The 11,852-nt window shown below is 46.0% G+C and overlaps 1 protein-coding gene across 2 annotated transcripts in view; it reads left to right on the plus strand.

The window, feature by feature from the left end:
• The window catches only part of LOC116864215 (proton-coupled amino acid transporter 1), a 44,769-nt gene extending 35,818 nt beyond the window's left edge, over positions 1–8,951 (plus strand). For both annotated transcript variants that reach the window (XM_032851604.1, XM_032851605.1), the window contains one exon: positions 6,956–8,951. In XM_032851604.1, coding sequence (XP_032707495.1) covers positions 6,956–7,227 — 272 coding nt within the window. In that variant the 3' untranslated portion in view covers positions 7,228–8,951. The remainder of the gene's footprint in view (positions 1–6,955) is intronic.
• The last annotated feature ends 2,901 nt before the right edge of the window (positions 8,952–11,852 follow it).

Here is an 11,852-nt window from a genome sequence, read left to right on the forward strand (position 1 = left end):
TTATGGAAGGAACTTCCTAGAGCTAAGAAACCGAATGCCTTCCCAGGACCTTCTGATTTAATGTTGGGCAGCATTCTATCTAAGGATTTGTTACAGGATGGAGCTGGGTAGGAGCCAGGCAGAGGGTGGACTGCTTGGATTTGCCAACTCCAGCAAGTTGATGGCAGCCAAGAATCTCACTTGTCTTTGCATGCAGCCTCTGTTTGGCAGACCTTCTGGCCCTGTCTAGTCCAGCCTATAGGAAAAGCTTACTCAGCAGCTAATCCAATGCCCAGAATTACCCATAGGGCACTGTTGCCCCCGAGCAACTGAAAAGGAAAGAATGTGATATACCTTGCTTTTCCAGTAATTTGCCTTAATATGTGCTAAGGTACTCTGGACTTTGCTCCTATCTTTTGCCTGTAGCTCATGATGCTTTGACTCAGGTCTATATATTTCTCTGTGAATGAGTCACCTCTAAATGTTGAAGAAACAGTTTTCCTATGTACACAGTGTTTGTAATGACAATCTTCGGTGTTCTGGACTTCAAAGAGTGCTGGAAGAAAGGATGAGGGTAGTTCAGATAATTGGCTTTTTTCAAAGTGATTCCTCTAGAGAAGGTAGGTTTGTCTAGGTAAAATGTGCTCTAACTGCCTAGACACCAACTTCTCCCTGCCCGAATTGCTGGGGCAGTGACACTGGGCCTGATTCCTCTTCTGGCCCCATTTTCTTCTCAAGCCTGGCTTAGCCTCCAGTAACATATGTCTTGCTTCCTGCCAGGTTTCTTTCCACTGTGCCCCATAGGAGCCAGCAGTCTCTGATTCACAGATCTCATGCTTTCCTTAGATGTCTCTTGGTTTTTCCTTCGCTTTTCCTGACTCTGTCTGGGGGTTTCATCTCCCCTAGAGAGTGTGATGCTTAAAGGATACAAGCTGGTTTTGATCTTCAAGCTCACTCAGTTATTTTCTCCTTCTGTGATCTGTTGTGACTTAGCATTGCATGGTCAGCCTATTAAATGATGCAGCCTCTTCATCTGTGAGCACTTGGGCTTCTTTTACCTTCCCTGGAGACTTTGAAGTGATTGTGGGATTAGGAGAGGCATTTCACTATGACTCCAATTTAAATGTTTTTATGTGAGTTTATTTATTTTTTTTTCTGTGCTTTCATATCTTTTCTGCATAAGGTTAATTGGTATATGATTTTAGGACTTTGCTAGAACTGATTGTTTTCAGTTATACCTGTAAATTTTAATAGCAGGTTGTTTTATTGCTATTTATGGTGTTTTCTTGTCCTTTTCCCCAAATTTTCCTCCTCTTCCTCACCCTCCATCTGCCACAGGGAGTAGGGAAATTTGGTCCAGACCCTTTCTTTTTTTCCGTTTGTAACTCACCTTTCTCACCACTCTCCACCATTCCCCAAAGACTGCTGTGTCTACTTTCTGGTGCTTAATTTTAGACTGTTGGAGAGGAGGGCAAGGGGGAATACGTGTGTCAGGGAACGGTGCTCATTTTGTTGTGACTGCATATGAACGGTATTTATTTTCGGCCCATATGTTTGCATTGCACTTAGCAGGTCACCTGTGTGCAGAGTTTGTGTAGGAGGAGAGGCTGGAAGAGGCTGGCTCCAGGGGAAGTTCAGATGTATAGGAAGAGTAGTTTCTTCTGGTTCCATGAAACATTAACCTGTCCTTCAGGGCTTTGTGCTAATTCTCTGTGGCATTTGCCAAGTGAAACATCTTACTTCAGTGAAGTACAAACATTTAAAAAACCTATTGTTGAAGATGTAATAACATAAAACCATATCAATTAAAAAGCTTGTTTGGACTGGAATGCATAGCTGTAGAACATTCCAAACAGCCAGACCCTATCAAGTATGAAGCTTCCAGGTCCACACAGAATAGCTTCTCAGCACTTTTGGCTTCTCACACTTCTTCATCCTGCAGCTTCAGAGACAAAGGGCAACAGTGTTAATGAAGGGTGCACTGTGGGCACCCCATGAACCCTCCCGAGCGAGGCCTCAGGTTCCTCAGCTCTGAGACACGCAGGCTATCTGGTTGCTAAGTCTTCTCTCAAGTCTAAACCGTGATTCTGCACAACTGCTTCGAGCCTGATTTTCAATTTCTACCAAAATATTGCTCAAAAAAGAAAATTAATGTAAAAACATTTCAAGAACATCTAGATCTGGGGTTATTGAGAAAGAAATTCTGAATATCCCACTGACTTAATAAATGATTTTTTTTTTTGCATTTTATCTTCTGTGTTACTCCTCATGGGTGCATGTTGCAATCATAGTATACACAGAACTCTGTCCTTTGCTTTTTATTTTATATTATATCATGAATATGTGTATCATTCATGAGCATTTTCATGACCACATGATATTCTATTCTATTGGTGCATTGTATTCACTAAGCTACTCCTTTAGTGTTGGACATGGAGGTGGTTTTTCTTGCTTTTGTACTTTTTAATTTATATTCCCACTAAGTGAGATTATATATTGTGTTCAAGACTGTTGCTAATTTTTAAGGTAGATTTCTAGACATTTTAGAATAACACAGGTAGGCTTCACCAGCATCAGTCACAATGAAACAGCAGAAAGAGCTTCCGGGCACAGGGCTGTAGGTGTCCAGCGTATTTCTGTAAGTGTATGTTTGTTCTCTTAAGTGGTTTGTCTTCTCTAGTGCATAAGTCAGTTTTTCTGTTGCTGGTCTAAAAGCACAGGCTCCAGAATCCCAATGAGTTCCTTCTCTGAACGTGGTCATTTGCCTCGTGTTACCTCAGCAATTAAAAGATCGTATTTTTAGTGTCTCTTAACCCAAAAGGAAGATGTTTTGTAACACCATTGAGGCCCTCTTGACTAATCACGTGGGCTGAGTTGTCCTCAGTCCCCCGTTGCTGTACATGCCACAGCCAGGCTGCTGAAGAGGGCGGTAACTTGCCACGTGAGAGTGTGCTATCTTTCTCTTTGTGTGGGGTGTTCTTGTGAGAGAACAGGGAGAAAGCAGGGGCAGATATTCCTGGTTGGCTGCTTCCTCAGGTCTCTACCTTCTTTCTCTTTCTAGAGGGCTTTAACTCAGAGTAAAGACATTTAATGCTAGAAGAGGTTTTGATTGCTCCCACATCTTTCCTAAGTACCTGATTCCTGTCTCTGGAAATTAGCTAAAACTCATTTGCCACAATTTGCTTGGGGGCAAAACAGGTACCCCTGCTATTTGAACCCTTGGTGTTACTTGTGCTAATTTGGTTGGCTCCTCTTGTCTTCCTCTTCCCCCAGCATGTTAGTGGGAGCCTCCCAATTCTTGCCTTCTCCCCAGCCCTCCCCCATTATCTTTCTCCAGCGTCAGACTTTATTTGGGGTTCAGTTGTGTTGTCTGGTCCAGCTAGGACAGGAAGTCGGCTTTCCCTTTGTAGCCCTCTGATCCTGGCTTTAAGAGAAGAGAAAAGTTTAGCCGCTTTTAAAAGATATTTTTGTTAAGCAAGCTTATCTTGTATGTCCTTTGTAGCAAAAACAAGGACAAGTTTTTAGATTGCTTTTAAAAGGTCATGATGAAGTGGAACATCTCTAATCTGAGAGAAGATTCTGATCACACAAGCCTCTGTTGCTGTTTCCACTTAATTCTTATCATAGAGTTGAGCACATCTAACCTCACTTAAGTCATATCATGAAGTACCATCTGTCCTTCAGGTTAATGTGAGGGAGGGAGGGGGATGGTGGACCGCCAGGAGGGCCTGGGCGGGTCATCCAACTTCTCTCCTCCTTCAGCTCATTGTTTCTGATAAAGGTCTCCCTTCGCTTTTTGAGTGGGCTAGAGCATTCGTGAAGACCAGGGGCTGGCACTGGAAGAATAACTCACTTCAGTGGCATAAAACCAGGCAGGCTGAAAGCTGTGTTTTTGGCACAACCATGTGTCCTAGGAGAGGAATCCCTTTGCTCTGCTCTGCCACCATTGAGCGGTACATGGTGCTTCCCAGTTGACAGTGAGTTAAGGGACATATCCCAGAATACATTCCTAGGTGACTAAACCAGCATTGTGCAGTTCCTTAACATTTCAGAGCTGGGTGAGACTTTAGTGGCCACCCAGTGTTAGTACAGTCACCTGACCTCATGGGTGACTGAGCTGAGGCTCTGAATCGTGAGCTCACTCATGCTAAGACTGGTGGTTGCATTAGCTCACATATATGAAGCATTCATTGTGCACTTAGTACTCTAAGTTCTTTATGTGAGTGATCTCATGTGACCATCCCTATTTAGCAGTAGGTTAAGTAGCTGGCTGGTTAGTGGTAGAGCTGAGACTGGAGCCCAAGTTCTGAGTCCAAAGCCTACGCTCTTAACTACCTTTCTGTACCAGCCTCTCCTAGGGCTCAGTGCTGATTGCTGCCTTGGTGCTATTGCCACCCCACTACTCACTTGAATTGGTACCATGGGAGCCATCACCGTGAAGCTGACATTAGGCAGACACAGACCCAGATTCCAGAGAGGGCAGGTGTCCTTTTCCGGGTCACACAGCAGACCAACTCTTGAGTGTTTGGTTGTCCATGATGAGAAAGCCATTTTGTCATCAGCTTTCTATATTCTTAACTTTCCTCCAAATTCAACCCTGAAGATCTAAGGGATATCACCAACTCTATTTAGAAAAGGCTAAGGGCTGAAGCAGACTATGTTTAACTTGGAGGGCAAGTTAAAAGCCTCTACTTTTTGTGGACTTTCTGAAGGCTTCAGAACAGTGAAGGTGTAAATGGATACTTGCCATTATGGTCAGATGCTAGAATAAGCATTGCCCCCAGGCTATAAAACTGTGGCAGAGGCAGATCTGAGACTCAGCATCCTTGTATTCCCTTTTGTCGTCAGGTTTCAAAACCCTTGTCTAACTTCCTTTACAAAGCAGAAAGAGGTCAGGGCTGATTGTATACCAATTCCCTGCTGAATGATTGCCATTAATACTCTATGAGTATTAACGGTTAATATTCTGTTAACAGTTAAATACCCTGTGAGTATTAACGCAGCATTTGACTCCTCCCGTTCTTCTGCTCATCAGCCAGCTTCCCTCTTTTCCCTCCTGTGGGTATCATTTTGCATTTTCTTAATCATCAGCTCTGTGATGTGACTGTACCAGGGACTTGATGTCATGGATTCTAGTCTCAGGTCTGTCACTTTCTGTCATGTAACCTCTCTGGGGACAATCATAATGTTGTAAAGTTATGTACCCATGGACCTGAGGCAGAGTCAGCCAATGAGTGGCTGCTTCACAATGCTGTCTACCAGACACTAGATGTTCTGCCATGATGCAAGTGTCCTGGGTCTTTGCTGCCCAGGACTGTAGCCATTAGGCACAGGTGGCTGTTAAGTCCTTGCAAGGTGGCCAGTGTGAGTGAGGAACTGAATTTATTTAAGTTGATATAGCTTCAGAGTAAACGTGAGACAGGAGATGAATCTATCCCTCCCTTGGTAAATCTTGGATCCACATGCCTCTCCTCTTACTGTGGGAAGTGCCGTTCCAGTTTAAAAGCAAGCGCTTCTCATAAAACCTGGCTTCTAAACGCAACCCTGTCCTTTTGTCTGTAGCTCAGCCAAAGAAACAGTGATCAGTGCAGGAATAAAATTGACCTGGGGGTAAGACTGGCTGCCTTTGACTGAGGTGTTCTGGAAAGAAATCTCACCACTGTGGTGCCTTCCTCAAAACGACTTGGCTACATTTGCTTTATGAAATGGAGTTGGAATGGAAGCCCCCACATAAGATGTACCTGATGGGAATCAGTGAGGTCAGGGGTGTCCTCCGGATCCCAGTCTCAATGCTAAGGACCTCCAGTTGAAGCCTGCTGGGAAGACAGTTCATCAAAATATATTTGATTACTAGTGAGCTAATGATGCACTTTTCATGGACAACAATATGTATATTAGCAATGATTATATGAACTATATTAGGAGCCTGTTGTATGCCAGGCCTTGTGTGAAGTGCCTGTGTCAAGTCATTTCATCATCATGATATCTCTGTGACACAGGTGCCATTTGTATCCTCATTTTGCCAACAAGAAAACCAGGGAATAAATAGGGGCTGTAACTCCCCCCATTGTCACTCAGGCAGAGCCAGAATTCAAACACAAGAGCCTAATTCCAGAGCCCATAATCCTCCATAAACCTGTGAAACATTGGCCTTCAGTTCTCCCCCACTCCCCCAGTGGGAAGCTGAGTCAGATGGGAACGGTGGGATCGGTGGGCACTGGAGTAAGTACAGTCAGGGAAGCCTCCTCCCCCTCGTGGGATGGTGGGCAGTCATGCTGGGGTGTGGAAGCTGATGGGATTTCCTAGTGCAGCCAGCCGTTCCTCATCACTTCCACCTCCCTCACAGACCCACCTGCCTAAGTTTCAGGCGTGGGAGCCACTAGCTTCTCCTGGAACAGGCTTGGAGTCATTGTGGGGGACCTGGCTCCTCAGGTCAGCCTGCACACTAAAGTGCTTCTACTTGCCCTGCAGGAGAATGCTCTGTGAAATGGGATTTATCGTGATATCGTTCCAGAAGGATGGCTTTTTCCCCCCTATTCTGTTCCATATCAGTTAAGTGGAGATGTTTGTGTTGGAGGTACTGTCAGTGTTAGGAAAATGACCAATCGCTCCGAAATAGGCCACCTCCCTTTCTGCTCCAGCCTCTCTCCTCTGGTAGGGACCACACAGTCCTGGAACGTAATTTTGTTTCTTTGCTTCAGAAAGATGGAAGTCATGTCCTGTGGCAGGAAAAGCTGAAAGCCAGGAGATCTGGGTTCCAGTCCCCGTTCTGCCACCTTGCAGGGAGAACCAGGTTGTTCCACACCTGTAGGCATTTGTTTTCTCATCTGTGGAATGGGAGATTGGACTGGATAATGTGTGAGTTTCTGCAGAGTTTTCCATTAGAGAAGAAGGACACTTGCTAAATTTGCTCAACAGTGAGGAGGTCTCTTCCAGCTCTGGGCAGTCTTGAACAGGCATTTCCTCTCTCCTGCAGGCATCTTGGCCATCCTCATCCCCCGCCTGGACCTGGTCATCTCTCTGGTGGGGTCCGTGAGCAGCAGTGCGCTGGCCCTCATCATTCCACCCCTCCTGGAGATCACCACCTACTACTCGGAGGGCATGAGCCCCCTCACCATCGCCAAGGACGCCCTGATCAGCATCCTGGGCTTCGTGGGCTTTGTGGTGGGGACATATGAGGCCCTCTATGAGCTGATCCAGCCCAGCAATGCTCCCATCGTCATCAACTCTACCGGTGCCTTTGTATAGCAATTTGGGTGCATTCCCTGCAGCTGCCCACCTCACCCACCCTGTGCGTTCCCCAGCACCTGGCCCTAGAGCCTCAGGTAGGGGCCAGGCTCTGGGGAAAGGCAAGGTTGCTGTCGGGGAGCCCCTCCACCTGACACTTCAGTATCTGGGCCAGGTGGGGCCGAGGGCAGGAGAGAGAGTGGGTAGTGGATATGCAGAGGTCACTCTTAGTGGCCGTGCCATCCCTGTTCATTTGTACTTAATTTAACCCAGAACTTTTCAACTTTTTTCCCTCTTGATGTCTCTTCCCTTACCTGCCCCCCCCTTTTGACCCACCTCACCCAAATTATTCCTGTTGCACAGCTCACTTTATTTAAAAATCTTAGCACCTCCCACCTCATGTTTTCTCCTTCCCAGGCCCAGGCCTGGATTAAATGAGTGGGAACCCCTACTCCTTATAAGGCTGGGCCTATCTCTTTCTCAGACCTCTCCCAAATATTTTACCTCAGTATCCTCCTACCTATTCAAGTCTCCAGGAGGTGTCTGGACCTACCTAGTAGTTTAAAACCAGGCCCCAAAGCTGGAGCTTTTAATCTTTACTCTCTCTGGCTTGTGACCATCGGCAACACCGTGTCCGATTTCCTCACTTGGGTCACAGTGTTATGTTCTTAGTTGCTTTAGCTTCTGGAAGATACCGAGTGCTGCCTAAATTGAAAATATTTATATTTTATTTAAAATCAGCTTTTGTTTGTAGACTCTGTCTCTAGATCTGGGGTTATTGTGACTTGTTCCTTCCTCAGTAAACTTCTGCTAGGCTTCTCCTGCTGAAAAGAAACTTGCTCCAGGAAATGTGTGCTTAGGTCCTCAGCACTCTTGGCTGAGTACCCCAAAGGTTTTAATCAGGATCATCTCAATGTGTACCTCTGTGGGGAGGCGTGCACTCTGCCTCCCACTGACCAGCCTGATTTCATATTGAGGAGATACGAAGGACTCAGGATATGTTTGCCAACGCACAAGGCCAAGGAAAGGATGGCTGAGTGGGATGTGCTTCTGTCCCCAGGAGGCTTCTAAAATGGTCACTTTGTGCATTCAGGCCTGTTTTTCAGCCTCAGTTCCTGACAGGCACAGGGCATGGTAGCATTCAGTTGCCAGCATGTCAGGAAGACACTCACACTTTGCCGTGTTTGAGGAGATGAGGCCAGTGTGCACAGAGAGCATGAAATTAAGTTCAGAGAGTTAAGAAGCAGCTGGTCGGACACTATGTGTGGTGCTTGGTTGTTTACAATCAACAGGGGCAGGGCAGAAGCAGTGCCCCGTCCCGAGCTGCCTCCATGACCTAGACTTCTAAAGGGAACCACTTGGTGTAGGGACTTCGGTCCCCTGTGTTCTAAACACTAATTGTGACCCCGTCCCTCCCCTGCATGCCTCAGGGTTGGCTCACCTCAAGGTCAGCCTTCAGATTTGGGAACAAACTGCAGAGCAAGCAGAGAAAGGTGCATTGCCTTGCTTTTGGCTGCCTCTTCTCCCCTCTTGGTGTGAGAACTATTTCAGGAGGGCATTCATTAGCTCTCTATCCCCTGAGCTGTGTGTGTGTGTGTGTGTCTGTGTGTGTGTGTGTGTGTTCATACACGGAATAGAGATGCACTCTCCTCCACCCCGTCCCCAAGCTCTTGCCTCCTTAGAGATGCATTCATCCTGCAAGTTAGAGAGCAGCACAACTTCATCAAGGGTCTTTTTTTTTTTCTGTGTTTTCACCAAAGCTTGTAAGTGCTGTGACCCTCCTCCTAACCCTGGCCCTAGCTTTTTCTTTCTCTTCTTTTCCAAAGCCACATGGTCATTGTGGTGATTCCCAACCTACTAATAATTTATTAACCTGGGAAACGTGATCACTTGTGACTTGGTCTCCTTTGGAGGATGATACTTTTCACCCACCCTTTCTGTGGTCACCAGCAAGTGCTTATATGACCAAGGCTCTACCTGGAGGTGGCAGCTAACCTGCCCTATAAAGCCTCAGGCCTAGAAGTTACCGAAGTGGGTTCAAGGATTGTCCCCTTCTGTGTGCAAGCCCCAGGCTCCAGCCATCTTTCCACAGCAGTCCTGAGAGCTCTTTACAGTGAGAAGGCGTGTGCCAGGAGAAGGATCAGATGTGTATACTGCCCACAACATCTGTGGTGGAGGCTTCTGTAACTCAGGGAGCTGCTAGAGGCTGTCCTTTCCACAGGGTAGTAAGATTAGACCTGAGGACTGGGAAGCACAAAACTGTGGTCCCCTGACCCCTGGGTCTTTGCAAAATGCAAATTATTGCTTCAGAGTCCCTGGCCTGGGAAATGTGATGTGTAGGAGAGATGGCACTAGCTTTGGGGCTTCTGGAAGCTAATTTGGCATGGCCTTCTCCCAGTTTGTTCTTTTTCCTGAGCTCCTGCTGCTTCAGAAGATCTAGGCAGGGTGGATCCTGTCAGTGGGCCTTTCTGATTGTGCACTTAGGTGTCAAGTAAAAGGTCTGCCAGAAGGTGAAAGTGAGAGGAAGCCCTTTTTCTTCTCAGACCTCTGGGCCTGCTCAGGGAAGCTTACTCTTCTGCCCACGAGGCTTCTTCAGTCAGGGAGCCTGCCCTGGTTTCTCCCCACTGCTCATTAGGAACCAACTGTCCAGCTTCTGCTTGTGTTCTGCTCTGATGCCTTGCGAAAAGGTCCCAGCATAAACAGAAGTCTCATTAAGGAACCACAGAGCAAGGTTCTCTGGAGTGTGAGGCTGCATCTGTGAGACCTAAGGCAAAACGTGGGATTTTTTTGGCCCTATACTGTTAGGCCTATGTCCCTCCCCCAGGCTTCTCGGTGCAGCCTCAGATTTCCATTAGCCCTGAGGTAGCTTCTCCAAGCCCCTTGTTCCTTCCTATAAATGCTGCTGTAAGGAGGTTTCCAACTCTCTGTTGGCAACATATCTCCCCATCCATGTAGGCATTTGCTGGGAAGAGCATGATCTGGCATTTTCTGTTTACTTTTCCTAGAAGTTGTCACCATTTACAAATGTCATTATTTATATTGTGCTGCTGTCCAACCGCTAGGAGTCCTTCAGCTGCGCAGATGCTAGCCAGACATCTGTGAATGTGTGCTGGGTCTTAGCTCAGTACCTGCAGCTCCCGCCCTCCTGCTCTGCCACTCACCTCTCCAGCCAAGTCCATTGGCTGGTGCTCACTACTTACTCTACCCCCATGAAAGCTACAGTTTGCCATGTTTTCAGTTGTCTTAAAGTGATGATCCCAGAAAGGAACATTAGGAAATCTGTGCCCCTTCCCTGTTCTCCTGGCTTTTTTATTCTTCTCAAATGTCTCCCTTCCTAAATTGTAGAATATCATCTCTGTTTGACACTACATAGTCACCTCATGATTTTTGGAAGTGCAAAATCTCACTTTATGTCTGTTTACAGCTCTCTCTGTTCACTCATTACTCATAGCCAAGGGGTTCTTATCCATGGGTTTTATTGCGTAGCTGATCAGATATTAAGGCAGGCCCCAGCATCGGCCCTGATCGGAACACGAAGCTACTTCCTGACAGCAGAGACACAAAGTGCCAGTGGCACAATGTGATTAGGGAGTCGGCTCCAAGTCTGCCTTAGAATTCAATTTTCCAGAGCACATTACAAATCTCCAAGACCATTAGGGGAAAAGGAGAGGGTGTGGTTTGTCTTTGAAATCATGGTCAATACTTTTAGACAATTTAATTAGTCCTGCTGTTTGCAAGGCTGTTTTCTCTGACAGCATCAGCTTGTGGTATTTCTTCCCTGTTCTTTGTACCACTGGGCCATTCTCAGGCCAGGGGATGTAAGTGGTGCTGATATGTGGTTATCAGAGCGGGGAGTGGGGGACGCGGGTGGAGGGTGCCTGTTTTAAGCCACGTTCTTTTGTTAAATCAAAGTGATGGTGGGGAAGCTGTTTTGTTTTAGTGAACAATAAAACTATGTAACTCTCTTGTAAACCCTGACAATGAATGTGATAATAAGAGGGATACCATCCCCAGGTCTTGGTAACCAGACAGTACTGCATATGTTATCCTGTGTATATGCCTTCATGAGTGTCTGTTTCTCGCATGGTATGTGTGTAGAAATGTAGACAATGCAGGAGCTCACAGAAGAATTTGTTTTGGGTTCTGCATGTGGATCATGTGTTAAACTTTTCTTTTATCAATAAATGAGTTTTATTTTTTATTTTTGAGAGGTTGCGGTCTGCATCTTTGTTTTTGCCTTTTTTTCTTTTTAAGTATCACTTAGATCTCTTTACTAGATCTTAGTAGGTCAAAATGTTTGTAGTTTTGTGTCACAGAGTTCATCTGGGGAAGTAGTGCAAACAACAGAGCCACCTATGAAATTGAGAGTTCCCTGGAAAGGGGCCAGGTAGTTGTTTTTCTGTTAGACAATCCTGCTTTTCTTGAAAACTTGAGTAGGAACTCTCAGCCCTATCTGTATGTATCAGATGACCGTACTTGACAGAGATGATGGTTAGTTTCACATGTTAACATGGCTGGGCTCTAATGTTGAACACTAATTAGTGTTTGACTAATTAGTCAAACACTAATCTAAGTGTTGCTCTGAAGTTATTTTGTGGATGTGTGGCCTTTGTCTACGATCAGTTGCCTTTAAATAAAAATTTATC

Source organism: Lontra canadensis, unplaced genomic scaffold (assembly GCF_010015895.1).
Source record: "Lontra canadensis isolate GAN:19392208 unplaced genomic scaffold, GSC_riverotter_1.0 scaffold5, whole genome shotgun sequence".
Classification (NCBI taxonomy): domain Eukaryota; kingdom Metazoa; phylum Chordata; class Mammalia; order Carnivora; family Mustelidae; genus Lontra; species Lontra canadensis.